The sequence below is a fragment of the Cololabis saira genome, chromosome 22 (genome assembly GCF_033807715.1).
Source record: "Cololabis saira isolate AMF1-May2022 chromosome 22, fColSai1.1, whole genome shotgun sequence".
NCBI lineage: Eukaryota > Metazoa > Chordata > Actinopteri > Beloniformes > Belonidae > Cololabis > Cololabis saira.
In genome coordinates this window covers 16,828,746-16,843,920 of record NC_084608.1, presented here as the reverse complement: position 1 = coordinate 16,843,920, position 15,175 = coordinate 16,828,746, and the positions used below count along the sequence as shown (strand labels likewise).

Genomic DNA, 15,175 nt, shown 5'->3' with positions numbered 1-15,175 from the left:
GGAACAGACTTGTCGCCACCAACACCACTATATCTAAGATGGTTTTGATGCGGCGGTGTCAAAGATTTCACGAGCAATATTATCTCCAACAGTGTTTTCCCAAAACAAAACCAAAAAAAAACAAACAACAAAACATACAACTTACCTTAAACCAGAAAACATTGTAATTATCTAAAAGTCTGAGCAACAGATGTACATGTATGAAGACCAACTGGAGTCGTGAAGTTACAGTAAATTACTATATCAATGCCTAACTAATGACTGTGTGCTTGTGTCATGAGGCTGTGTGTGTGTGTGTGTGTGTGTGTGTGTGTGTGTGTGTGTGTGTGTGTGTGTACCTGCCACACAATACAGTACAGTACACAGTATTTGCACATCAAAGACCAGGTGAAACAGAGACAACTGTCTGCATCTCCGTGTAAGTGATCAACCTGCTACTTTACCTCCCAGGCAGCTGGCAGAGGTGCCAAGCTCAACTAGATTGTTCAATCCTAAGGGCCCGTGACAAGGATACAATAAACTTTAACTACTTAACTGCAGCGAGGCCATTTATTGGATGAACATTTGGGATAAGGTAGTTTCAGGGCCCAATAGAAGCATGATATTATTATTTCAAGGGGAAAGTTTTGTTCAAACAGCCACATGTGTGAAAACAGGTATTAATAGAGGTGTGAAGTAAAATAACTGGTTGAGTTTGATTCACATCTTTTGTAGTTCCTGGCTGCGTGACCAGTATTTTGTACCTTGCAGGTCCTGGCGTGTAGTGAAGCTCTCGTGCGTTGGAAGCATGGGCCTTTCCTTCGTGGGCACCCGTCGAGCCACGCAGATCAGGCACGACTGAAAATCTGGAGGAGCAAGGGAGGGAGGTGGAAGAGAGGAGAAACACGACAAAATGGGTGGATGGAAGAAAAGATGAGGACGTAACAAAAGAGGTGAGGGAAAAGACAGAGGACATGAAGGTGGATGGGAGGAGGGAGAGAGTGGATGACAGAAGGGTGTAAATGACAGAGGGAGGGAAAGAAAATGAAACGCATGTTATTCCCCGGCAGCGTAATTAATACAGTTATTAATGAGCGTGGGGATCATGGCTCTGCTCCTTTCATGAGGAGCAGCTACAGCTGGTGAGGGAAATGATGTAGTGTGACCTTTGAAAGCGTGTGCATGTGTCAATACCTGCCTGTGTTTGTGACTGTGCATATCTGCAAGTGGCCCAGATTAAAGACCGCCATTGCTCAATAATGACAGTTGCCTCTAACATGGAGTGACCACAAAAAAGTCTGTGGCCCAACTTTCCTGTGCCAATAAAACCCACATATCTGCTATGGCAGAGCGATGTGTGCCACCACACACACACACACACACACCACTCTCTCACACCTCTTATTTGACTTGTAAGTAGAGCCTCTCCAGTTGACTTGCCTCTAATCTATGAATCTCCATTAATTTTCTTCAATTCCTCCCCTCTACACCTCTTTTTGGTTCATCTGTTTCTGGACAAAACCCAGCAACAATCACCTCAAATAACGCCTTCCCACACACACACACACACTCCCTCATACAACGCTGGCCAGGGCCGAGTAAGAGGGCCAAACCCGAAGTGCACAGGGTGGAAATGACTGAGACTTGACTTGGAGTGTACCACTTATTTGATTTACTTTGCCACCAAGTCACAGTTTGGCAGTGGAAAAGTAACCGAATAGTGAAGTAACAGAATAGCTCAAATGTTTCTAGAGCTTCAAATATTAATGCTTTGCAGAGTAGTTAAACTTCTGGATAAAAGGAAGATATCCTCAAGTTTCAACATGTCAATTCCTGCTGAAAGGGATGACAAACTAAAGAACAGCGCTACAATGTCTCAAGGGTTTCCCAGACAATATAAATACTTAGGCAGGCTGCCAAAGTATATTAACAGCCATCCAAAAACACACTCTGACAGACAAGAGTAGCTCATGAAGCTTATGTAGCTGAGAAGCAAACAGAGTTGTATGTTCTGCTCTCAGCGTGGCTGAACATCCGCAAAGGAAAACTAGTCTATTTTTTTTAGTCATGAAACATAAACCTTAAAGTGACAGACAAGGCCTGATGACAATGCAGACCCTCTGCCAGAAGCAACTTGAGGGCAGGAGTCTACTCTATGAAAAAGAAAGATTAAATAAATGGAAAAAAAATGATAAAAAGCCTAAAACATCGTAAAAGAACATGAATTGGAGAAGACACAACAAGCAGGGAAGTTCACTGGAGATGACAAGGACGTGTTAATCATTAAAAATAAACTAACTTGTATTGTAAAAGACGGATAAACACTTACCAGCGACTTTGTTAGGTACGTCTAGTATATTTGAAAACTTTTTTTGTATTTTTGATTGCTGACCGTTTTATTGTACATACTGTATTTCTCTCTTATCATGCCATACATGTCATATTGTGTGGAGGTTTGGGGGAATACGTATAGAACTTATATAGACCCTATAGTTAAACTCCAGAAAAGAGCTGTAAGAATAATAAATAAAGTTTCTTATCGTGACACTACTAATAAATTATTTGTAGAGTCATGCATATTAAAATCCATAGATATTGTATATTTAAAAACATTAGAAATTTTGTTTCGAGTTAAGAATAATAGCCTTCCTGCTTGTTTTCAGCATTTCTTTAAATTAAGAGAGACAAATTATAATTTAAGAAGGCTGTGGGTCTTTGAAAGATGTCGTGTGAGGACTAATGTTAAATATAGATGTGTTTCATTTTTGGGAGTCAAATTATGGAATCAACTTAGTGATGAAGTGAAACTGTGTAAATCTCTGTTGAATTTTAAAAAAAATATTGAAAAGTAAAATAATTAAGGATTACAATGCTAAATGATTGGAGTATAATTTGGTTAAGCAGAACAATTTAAAGGGAAATTTCTCTTTTTGTTTCTTTTCATATTGCAGATAATCTGGGTTTTCTGTTGGAAAGTACAGGGTAGGCAAATATAAGCTTTGGCTTCAGCTTATTCCTTTTTCGGTTACAGAGTTTATTATTATTTTTTGTGTGAAACTGATGAGTGTAAACTTGTATGAAAGTGTTTTGTCATTTACACACACACACACACACACACACACACACACACACACACACACACACACACACACACACACACACACACACACACACACACACACACACACACACACACACACACAGTTTGAATTGCAAATAATGTAATGTAACCGAAATAAACAATTCATTCATTCTTTCATTCATTGTCATGTTCTGCAATTTCATCGTTTCTAAATTCATCCTTCTATCCTAAATGTCTTAATATACAAAAAAATAATATTTTAACTGGTTGAAAACATTGAAATATGAGATGGTTCAAAGAACTTTAACTTTGCCCAAAATGTTTGATAAGGTAAGTATTTTTGTGTAAACCAGACATCCTATATGCCGATAACTCAACACCACCTTCCTCCACCCCTTTCGTACCGTCTCCTTCCTCCTTGATGGACTTGGGCTCCGAAACGGCGAAACACTGCATGGTCTCGTATTTCTGCTGCTGAGGCTCGTGCTCGTGCTGCTCGTTCTGGTTGTCGCTGTGCGGGTTGACCAGCATACGGCAGTTGAACGTGTGACTGTTCCTCCGCGGACCCTCACTGGACCATGGCACCCCGTTGACTGCGGACCGAGCAACAAACGACAGAGAAAACATTACAATGAGGGGGTTCCTGGGGATTTGGTTTGACAGATTTTAGTGGCACGACAACAGAACATGGAGACTGGGTGCAGGAATGAGCGAGTCAAGCGAAGTGAAAGACACAATGAGAGCAGGAAAGGCAGAGTGAAGCCTGAAGTGTAAAAAGAGGAGAGCTGTTGCTGGGTAAAGATAATTCATAACGAACAGTTGGAACCCAGAGCCCTGTGCCATTTATCCACAGCTATGCATCACAGCCAGGCCTCCATATGCAGGTCCTTCAACAGCCCTGCCAATCTCTCTTCTTGCCTCCCAACACTTACACAGGCGCAAGCAAACACACAAGTGTGCACGCAAAATACGAAAGAGACATGTATAGTCAACTCATTTCACTCGAGCAAACTACCATCACACTCCATCTGGTTTGTGATCTCATTCAGTGCATTGATAATCTCTCAGTATCTGGGACACAGGCCACTGATCGTTTCCAGGGTATTCTGCTCTGTACTGCAGTCCCACCCAGATGGCTGGTACTCAGACCTGAATCCGGAGCACCAGCAGAGAAGCAGAGAAGGACTTAAGAGCTCTTGAAGGGGCTGCAGTAACATATAGATCACAATCACCATCTTTTATTCAGAAGATGTTCAATTTATATGGGTATGAAAGAAGAGAAAGATGAAGAAGAAAAGTCAAAACTAGTAAGATATAACTACATTCTAGTTTACAAAATAAAAAGATTGCATAAAGAGTTACTTTATTGGGTGGGCAAGAGAAACAGAAAATAAGAACAAAAAAAAAACAGGAACTTGATAAGGGTGTGCAGCAGAAAAAGAGAAAATAACACAAAAAGTAAAGAGAAGGGGAAGGAAGGGCATGAAATGAGAATATAGGAAGAGCATGATGCTGCTGAGAGGGGAGAGAAGCCAAAAAAAGGAAGTTAATTAGCTGAAAATGGAGGGAGGAAGAGGAGAAGAGTGAGAGTAAATGTCTGGGCTGAGCATCAGCAAAAGAGAAAATGAAGAACCTATAGGTTTAATGCAAACTGGTGCCTCTATTTTAATTTAATCTGACAGCACTGTTTAAAAAACATGATATACATATACCTGCTTGAAGGAGAAAAAAGATAAGTAATGGAGGCCAAATAAGATGGCTACATGGATGGGATGTGATATTGAGGATGTACATATGGAGTCAGGGACGTGGAGCTTAAGTGGCACAGAGAGACAGAAAGTGACGGATAGGAAAAAGAGCAGAGCGCAGTGCTGGCAGGCAGAATAAGCTCGGAGCTAACCGAGGGATTTAGGCAGCAGGTTCTTGATGAACTCAGCATGGTCGCCGACGTGCAGCACACTGTAGACACTGGTGTTCATCAGCTCCTCCTGGTTGTAGCGCAGGTACTGGGTCACGTTCTCAGACACAAACACGATGTTTCCCTCCATGTTCACTACAAAGAAGAAGCCGTCCAGGGCCTGGAGAGGAGGGAAAGGAGAGTTTAGACCACATTTGGCTAATTACTGAACCTATATTAAACACATCCTGAATACATATTTGACAGAGAAACAGACATCTGACCAACAAAAGGTCTCATCAAGAGGAATAACATGGCAAGTGGCAATTAAAAGCCCTGATATGATTCCTATGAGAGTCTCCTCTTCTTCCTCAAGCCAAAAAATGCCATCAGTGGTTGATGATTTGAGGGGGGGGAGGGGGGTCTTCTGTTGTTCAAGTTAGGCATTTAACTAGGATTTTACTAGTTTTTTTATTGGTTTGTCAACATTAACGCTGGGCATTTGCCTGCTCTGTCTGAGTTAATAACTAGTATGACGCAACCACAATGTACACACACAAACCGCTGAAATCATGCGACACGTCTTACACTGTTCAATATCCAGAATAGTACACTACGCCTACAGAAAAGCAATAAGCACTCTGAGTGCCGGGTAAATGCACCACTTCTGGAGATGCTAAACATCAGTGTCGCTGATGGAAACCAGGATAAAAGCATGCGCCTGCACAGATTGGAGGATGTGAAGGAGGAGTAGCACTTAATTGAAAGAATACAGCCCCAGGTCAGCCATTACACAAAAGATGGTGTCAATTAGGCCATCAAATCACCTGGAGCCTTTAAAGGGAAATACTGCCGCTCACAAAGTTGCAAAGGCTGGTGTCAAGACAAAACAGTCTTAATAAGGTTTCTGCTCCTCACCTCTGTTTTAAAAGTTAAACAACACAGAAAACAGTTGTCAGTTTGTAAAGACGTATTACTGTATAAAGCATGTACAGTTTAAGTTTCTGTGGTTCTGTCCAGTTGTGTTGTTCCTGACACAGAACCAAGTATATACAGCAATGTCTCAAACACACTATCAAACATATTTGTAGCCAACTGCTGCACTAAATTCTGGACTTCAACCCATTAAATCTTTTGTCCTTTATGGCTACATGAGTATAGAGAATTCCCCTGCCTGCTCTGACAAAGCTTAATTTGAAAATAAACTTAAAGACACCTAATCGATCACTGTACTAACGGAGGCTGGTCCAAAATTCAACGTGGTTGCGCAAGTAAATCCTGTATGAAGAAAGAACATGGACTGGACAGAACACACGATTTAGTGCCAACGCTTGTCTTCCTCCAGACACTATTGCATAACACATTTAGCCAATACCTTCATTTACAAAACAACTTTACTTAATACTAGTTTACCCTCAGTAAACACACAGAAACAACCAATACCAGCCAGTATACGTTGAAGTGTGGATTTAATTTATTTGAGGTTCTCTAAAATGCCAGAACAATTCAAATCCATTTTAAATCTCATCTGAAGGTTTTTTGGACCTTTGGACCTTGCAAAAAAAAACCCAAACTTTTTTGGTATTCAATAACTAGTTGTTGTTGACTATCCAAGCTCAGGGATCTTTGTGCATGACCTTGTTGTATATTGCATGTACAGCTCTTATCCAAAATACATAATGATTATCATGGGAGGATATACACTCAACAGTTCAACAACAACAAAAAAAAGACTTTGCAAAATGTAGCTCTAGAATAAAACAAATTAGTTGTAAACAAAAGGTATTTGTTTTTTTTCCAGGTAAAGCAGGAATGGTTGCATGTGATCTCAGAGCTCTCTGGTCAAACTCAACTATTGTCACTCATTACTCCATAGATGCATCCAGAGATGTTATAACAGGCAGTCTTACATGAACCCTGCGCAGAACGATGCCAAGTTGTCTGAACACAAGCTCATGTCACATGGACAGGAGGGTAGTGTATTACATGCATCAATGGTACTTTCATATATGCCATACATTCCACATGTGTGAAGGTGCCATTGATGCAGTATAGTGAAGCGTCGTCATTACTTCAGCAGGACAATAACACATCTCATTTTGCAGGATTTACAACAGTTAGCCTTAATGGATACAGTGTGTGTGCATGCAACTGGCTGTCTTGCAGTCCAGATCTGTGTCCTGTGGAAAAGGTTTAGTACATGCTGTTCAGGATGTACTAAACATTGTTAACATAACAAAATATTGCCCTCTTCAAATTGCCACTGTTCCCATGGGGTAATTCTTGCAGACCAAACAGGGGCAAAAAAAAAAAAAGCCACATCAGTGTGTTATCACACACACAGCAGGCTGCCACCACAGAATCACCTGAATGACGGGGGCGCCGTGTTCAACGTCACCAGCTCATCCTTATGGGGAAGAGCTATCCTCTGTTTCTCTATTAACTCAATTAAATTAACAACAGGTAATTTCTTTATCATTTGCTGCTACTGCTACGTCTTTTGTACTTTTTTTTGGTAAAAAACTGTATTCTTTGGGGTTCCTACTCAAACCTATTATGTAGTCAGAATAATTTTAAAGCATCATCTTGAGTGTTTCAACCAGAGTTATTATCGTTCACGAAAACGAACGAAATAACGAAAACTAAAATTGAAAAAACAATTTCGTTAACTGAACTAAATAAAAACGAAAATTAAAAGACAAAAATGATAACTAACTGAAACTATATTGCGTGTTTAGAAAACTAACTAAAACTAACTGAAATTATAGATATAATTTCCTCCATTTTCGTCCCTGTCAATATAAGCCTCTTGGTATGATCAATTTATTCCGCTCTGGCCGTTTATCTCCAACTGGCAGCTACGGCACCTTAATGCCTCACGGTCCGTGACGTCAAAACTAAAACTAAACTAAAACTAAGCATTTTTGAAAATATAAAAACTAATAAAAACGAGCAAACCCACACTAAAAACGAATTAAAACTAACTGAATTGAAAGAGAAAAAGTCAAAACGAAATAAAACTAAACTAAAATAAAAAATTCAAAACTATTATAACCCTGGTTTCAACAGGCTTCTTTGTGGGGAAAACAACCGAAACACAAAAAATCCCCCAAAAAACTCAGCTATATAGAGTGGAGAACGGAAACTATATCCAGCAAGCATCATGTGATAGAATAGGACTGCTCTCAAAAGGTTAAAAAAAATAGCACAAAAGTCATCTAAGCCTTCTCGATTTCTCTGCGTCTACACGACAGTGGGCAGCAGATCATCTTGGAGGAGGTTCACGGGGCGCGTGGGTGAATCTCTTGCCAACAGCCATTTTCCTCAGATGGGGCTTTAAAGGGCCCCGCGCTGTGGACGGGGACGTGGTTCCACCAGAGCCGGTGTGAATGGCCTATCACTGTGTTTTGGGGCTGCTGACAGATGGGAAAGCTTGTAGGCTGCACAGGGCTATATTTAGCCACAAGTTAGTATGTCGATTCAGTGACGCTGGACCAGGAATGCTATAAATATTCCATGACAGGACAGATCTACAGGCGAATGAGGAGAAGATGGGGAGGGAAAAGAGATCTGAACGAATAGGAGGGAGGATGAAAGGGAGGGAGGAAATGGATGAGAGAACAGATTCAATGGACTGATTCATTCGTCAGGCTGTTGCTTTCTTTCCCATTACATGTAACCACTTCAGTAGCCTTCCGCGGTACAACGAGGCTTTTGCTCTGCTTGGTGACTTACAGCCAATCAGAGGCCGATACAAGAGGCTGGCAGCGTTTGCTTTAAACAGCCACCCTCTCACATAACTACTACTGGCACATCTGTGGATGGTACTCTTCATTATTTACCAATCAGGATTGAAAGAGGAGGGCTCGTCTTCTGTGAGTGGTACAGTGTCAAGTATGCGGCGCTTCAGTGTGAGTGAGCAATACTTCATAATATTTTCTTGAATCCTGTCCGACTATTAGTTAAGGAGAAATAAAAAGCCCTCCGCCTACCTCCAACATCATTGGTCCCAAGGCATCTTTGTCAATCACACTTTGGCCTGTTGATGAGACATCAGCCTTTTGCACCTCCTCCTCATTTGCTGCTGCAGCTTTTTCTGTCAACAGGAAATTAAGACACAGTTAAAAAAAAAAAGAAAAAGATTAGAACCACCACAAGGGATGAAAAATTGTTACCACTGTGAAAAAGACAGCATGAACACTTTGGGTCGAAGAAAAAAAAGGAGACACCAACAGATTAGCATCTCTCCCCCTGTAATTGACCCACATATTTTATGAGGTTACTTGTTGACAAGGATTTTAACAAGTATCCATCTGGTAACAAAGCAAACACATTTGGTCCCTTTGTGAAAACATGTGGCTCAAATCCAGGCACAGAACAGCAAAACCAAGTGAAAGGTTATTGTAAATGAGTGTCAGAGGACGTGGCTGCCATACAGTTGACAGCCTCTGGATGGATTACTTTATCATGTGCGAAAGCGGGAAAAAAAGGCTTTTATGGAAACATTTACAATGTGTAAACTCTTGCACTACATAGAACATGCTGTTTCAATGATGTCAAACAGAAAGGGCAGAACTTTGTGATAAACCCTTTGTAATGCTAAAATCATTTATAACGGCTAATTTGGACAATAAAAATAGGGGTTTAAGTTAAAATAACAATACATAAGTTCATCTCATTAAAAAATCTCTACAGTCACTCACTTGTCAAAACAATGGTCAAATATTTTAACAGGTCTAATGTGCTTTTAAAACTGGGGAAATTTAGGTTGCTCAGCATATTCTAGTACTTGTGGTACACAATCAATAGCTGACAAAGATATTTTTATAATATACAGTATTTTAAATAAACTGCAAACATTGGTTTCAACAAAAATCCAGCAACTTCTACTTGTAAGTGAAAAATGACATCCCCCTGTAAGCTTCCATACCTGCATTATGGCGCTATGCATTTGTCCATGTGATTGGGTTAATAACCATGCGGAGGGGCCTTATGCTCAGAGCGTAGGCTGCCCTACTTTTAGAGCTGATGAGAGGCAGAATATGAGTGGGCTGTTGGGGGGGAAACACATTTAACGTGCACACCAGGCCAAGAAAGGGCTGACCATATGGTGAAAAAATGTTGTGATGAAAAGCAAACAAAAATCCCATATTTCTTTAATTTTTTGGGCTGTTGTGGAAAAACAGACACAAAATGAAGGTTTTTACATCATTTTGTGGGCTCGTGCAGCACCCTGTAGACAAATATTCATCTCTTTCATGATTAATTAAGTGTGCATCAGCGGGACCTCCCCAAACCCAGCAGGGCCTTGTAGACCAACACAGCTGCCCCGAATACAGACCCATCACTCAGTGCCGTGGAAGCCCTCACTCGCTTTCTGTCTGTCCGTCTGTCTGCAGGAGCATGGCACAGTGCCACAGAGAGAGGGCGTGAATTTAAAAGACCGTCCAATATATTCAGTGCTGTATAATATGAAACTGGCAGGAAATTGTAATCTATGCTTTAATTCCTCTCATATTTAACATATGATTTGTAATCTACATTTTTTTATTTGTCACATTTGTGTAATGAAAGTGTTTAGACACTAAATACTACCTACAGCATAGAGCTGGTGAACAACTTAGCTTTCAGCTGAAGAAACATGGTTTTAATGGCTCCTTTTACGCAAAGATTTACTTTAAATAAAAAGGAACTGAATTTTAAACTATGTCTTTGCTTCATAAACTCTGAAGGGATATTGCTCCACATTTTCTGCAAAGGTGCAATAAACCAGACAGAGGGAAAAAAGAAAACCTTTCCACCCTGATTTCAATTAAGAAAATGTAAGCGCATAACATGCAAAACAAACTATGCAATGTTAGTGAGCCATGAAAAATGGTTTTGGTGTCAGTTTCTGAGTTTTTGATGAGTTTCCGAGTTTTGGAAGTATCAGCATTGGGGCCTTCTGCTTTCTTTCAAATATAATAGAAGTAGATGGTATTTCCTTTCTACTGAACTCTAAGAGTCAACTGTATTGCTGTGGAGGGGGATGTGTGCATCTGCTCACGAGCTTGTGCTTGTGACAGCGCGACTGAATATAAACGTAACGTTCTCCTTGAAGGAGGTGTTCTGCAACTCACGCGCAAAACTGTTTAGATGGATAAACAAGAGGACGGGGATGTACTTTTGTTTAAAGTGTGTGCTTTCCTTTTCAACAGCTCTGATATGGCATCACACAAGTGGAAGCCTGTTGCAGCGGCTCTAGTCGTGGTTTTCTTTGCATATTCTTAATATATGCTATTTTTCCTTTAACACATTGATTTTTGGAAGATTTTCCCCACATTGGTTTGGATGCTGTGCTGCTTAGAGGATTTCTGCTGAAGGTCTGGCACTTTTTAACATCTGTTATGATGAGTAACCATGTCAACGGGAGAGTTGTTTACATGCGGGAGCATCTGATTGAGCTTTCTAAAGCCCAACTAATGCCTGGAATAAGACCCCAAATCCTTGACAATTTGAAGAGATGACACTGCAGATTCAGAGCAGCACTGAAACTGAGAATAAAAAGGAAGATATTTAAACAAATTTTCCCCTCAATCGTCATGGTGGATGAGAGATGATCTAAAAACGATATCATATCTCTATCTATCTATCTATCTATCTATCTATCTATCTATCTATCTATCTATCTATCTATCTATCTATCTATCTATCTATCTACATACACACGTATATAAAAAAAGAGAGGGGGATGAGCTTGGATTTGTGAAAAAGGCACAGTGAGAATATCAGGAATACACCATTATGCATTTTACCAAGAAATCTGCAAGAACATATTTAAAAATCAAATGTGTGTCTATGCTAAAAACCAGAAAGAGACTGTACACTGAGGGGCAACAGTAAAGGAGCAGTGCTTGTTCACAAAAGATTATGTAATCCTGGACATGTTTCTGTCAACCGGGCATGTTACAACCTGAACTGTTAATTGGTTGCACAATTTATCCAAGAACTCAGACTCCAGTCTATTTTGGTAGCTGAATAATATACATGTGCCATCTAACGATTTTCCTAATGCTGCATATGATGACACCAGCTGTGCACCATGCATTCCTCAATTACTGAAAGTGATCAAGTATTATTCAATTTAGTTAAATGCTGATTAAACATTAAGAATATGGGGGAAAAAAAATACCTGGGAGGTGATAAAAGATGTGCAATAAAAAGAAGCAACAGCGGTGGTAAAATAATCTTACTCCAGAGAACGTAGTTCAGTAATCATGCTTCAACAAATCTAATGAGAAGGAAATCAACAGCTAATGAAAATGCAGCTCCCCTTAGCTCTGCAATATGACGTGCAGTAGGTCTTCATTAACTATAAAAATATTTCTACATGACCACTGACGTATGGAGGACGAAGCAGAAATCGTGATTTATCCCTTCCTTCAGCGCTCAGTACAAACAATGCTGCCTTCAGAGGCAGAAGAGGGATGCAGAGTTGGAAGGGTCAGTGATTTTTGCATCACATCTCTTCCCATTACATAACACTTGGCTTTGTGAGTCACACAAAACAAAATGACATCATCAGTTGGTCTGATTCATTCACCTCAAGTGGGCCACTCTTTTTCTAATAAGTCACTCAAGCCGCCTTTGTTGTGTATATGGTTTGTGATTAAGTTAGGAGATAGCTCCAAACGTAATCACAAACCATGTACACAACAAAGGAAAGCCTTTAAATATGCAAAAGAAGAATAGGACACTTCATTTTCTTTAGCTTTCTTTTGACCTGTAAGACAAAAAAGAAAAACTCCTAAAAAAAATGAGTCCACAGCCATCTGGTTGGTGAAGCTACGGCAAAGCCAAGCTCAATGACCTGTTGGCCTGATGTTCTGGCTCTGGAAAACACTGGCAGCCAACGTAACTACCCTGGCTCACTGGAGGGAATAAAACATCAACTGTATTGATAACACTGTGCTCATAACAATGCCATCAAAAAGTGGTATTTGTGTGGATATAGCTACATCTGTGAGACATAATGACATTGGGATTTTGAAAATAACAAGAAACCAAGCATATTCATGACAGTCTAACACTAACTCAGACTTCTTTCATAAATGTACATTGGAATCAATCACCTTTAGTCTCATCATCAGACAAAAACATTTAGAAAACCTGACCAAAAATGATACCTTGCTCCTTTATTTGTCTGATTTGCTTCACAGTTTCCTTCAGGATTGCACATTTGTCGGGTTTGACGTTGAAGTTGTCGATGTCATTGAAATTGGCAAAGATCAGCTCGGCAAGTTCTTCGATGTATTTGTTCTCGTGCTCGCGGTTGCGCTTCTCATTGCTCCGCTTGGGACTGCAGAGGAAAAAAAATAAGGGATGAGAAATCGCAATAATATTTTAGTAACAGCAAGGACGACAAAGATGTAAAGGAAGAGATTCAAATGTATGGATAAAGGCCATCTACAAGATAAGAGTGTAATGAAACGCAGACAACTCTACGGCAAGAAAGAAAATCCATCTACAACTCCACACCAAGTCACACACATCTCTGGAGATGACTGAAGAATAGTCTTATTTTCATGTTCATCAAATGAACATCCGCCTTGGTACGGCTGGAGAAAATTATGTTTCATATCGCTGGAAAATGTATCTCATGCAAACATGACACGATATAGCGCTTCAATTAAGAGAATCTACATTCTAACAAGGTTGTCTACGGATCAATTATCCATATTTATAGACATTGCTACAGCACTAGCTGTCACTGATATTACCAGTGATACAGTGTTCCAGGTAATACAACAATATTTCAAGCATCCATGGTGGCTGAAGCTTGATTTTACATCCTTACCACAGGTGGGATGTCATGCCGGTGGCTTTAGGCAAGGCAGGAGCCAAATTTACATACAAGATATTTGCAATGAAAGCCTTATATTCCTTTTTATTTGCTTTAAATGTTTGTGATTATGAAAAAACAAAAAAAGGCCGAAGCAATGGTACTTAAGACGATGCTTACCTGGGTCCGATGAGTTCGTTAGAACATTCTTTGCGTTTTCGTGACTCTGCCCTGGCAGGGTCCGATGAGTTTTCACTGACACCACTCATTGTCAATGCATATCAGCGTCTGAAAAATAGGCAAAGAAAAGGCAAAGACAGTTTTACATGTGAAACAATATTTTAAACTATGTTAAATATAAATTCAAACCACAAAATGTCATGAAAAACAAATGCAGAGCTGTGTAGCATGCCAACATGGGCCTCTGCGTACAGCACACACAAGCCTGTACTGGGGGGGCACAGGTTGATCCACTCCAGGAGAAATGAGTGAAAATGGAGCAGAGATAGAGATTCAATCATTTCTCTCAGATGGCGCTGCGCTCCCCAGAGAGCTTGAAATGAGAGCACGGCGCTTTGCCCACAGCACCACACTGTAGGCTCAACCATGTACCAAGGAAAAAAAACATTCGTTACATGAAACCAAGAAAGGCCAGCTTATATTAAGGGCAAAGTGGGTTTACGTTGACGACATGCGTGTTGCTGTCTCCAAGCAGACTTCACCTGTGCTACTTTGTTGCTGTTCCTGAAGATAAAAAGCAGACGTCTCATCTTGTCTGCTCGTTCCCAGACTGTGTAACAGCATGTATGATTTTACTAAGGAACTGTCTTTTGTCTTTTTGTGCTATTTAAAGTGACAACTTGTGGGATGTTACCATAACAAACAGACCACACATGCTGTTTTCCCCCCCATCCCCATTTAAAATTAAATGCTTTGGTGATATGGATTCTCTCTGCATCACTGATTTAAGGATCTGTGTTATGTTCATGTCACACTCATCATTTCTGGTCTAAATGATGATCAGGGACAAACATTAGGAGTGAATGATAAGACATCCGTGTTGAAGTAGAACTGTTGGATTTTTAAAAGGGATTTCAGGTATCGAACTATGTTACAGATAAGATGGCAAAGTGATGGAAATGTTCTATAACCATTAGAAGCCTCTAGGGCTGTTCGATTAATCGATTTTAAATCGTAATCGCGATTATGTAATTAGAACGATGTTAAAATGTGAAAATCGTAAAATCGATTTTTCACTTTTTTTTTTTTTTTTTTTTTTTACCTTGTCTGCACACATATTAATGATTGATACCATATTAATGATTGATGGAAATACCTCTCAATACCTGCGACTTTATATTTTATTATATTTTTTAAAACTTTTTTTCAACTTATT

At 39.9% G+C, this 15,175-nt stretch overlaps 1 protein-coding gene across 3 annotated transcripts in view; it reads right to left on the bottom strand.

Annotated features, from left to right (window-relative positions):
• ncoa2 (nuclear receptor coactivator 2) overlaps positions 1 to 15,175 on the bottom strand; it is an 80,292-nt gene that overhangs the window by 27,186 nt on the left and 37,931 nt on the right. For all 3 annotated transcript variants that reach the window (XM_061714003.1, XM_061714005.1, XM_061714004.1), the window contains exons 3-8: positions 13,960 to 14,067; positions 13,124 to 13,296; positions 8,951 to 9,054; positions 4,962 to 5,139; positions 3,466 to 3,654; positions 744 to 845 (exon numbers count right to left, since the gene is read on the bottom strand). In XM_061714003.1, coding sequence (XP_061569987.1) covers positions 744 to 845; positions 3,466 to 3,654; positions 4,962 to 5,139; positions 8,951 to 9,054; positions 13,124 to 13,296; positions 13,960 to 14,048 — 835 coding nt within the window. In that variant the 5' untranslated portion in view covers positions 14,049 to 14,067. The remainder of the gene's footprint in view (positions 1 to 743; positions 846 to 3,465; positions 3,655 to 4,961; positions 5,140 to 8,950; positions 9,055 to 13,123; positions 13,297 to 13,959; positions 14,068 to 15,175) is intronic.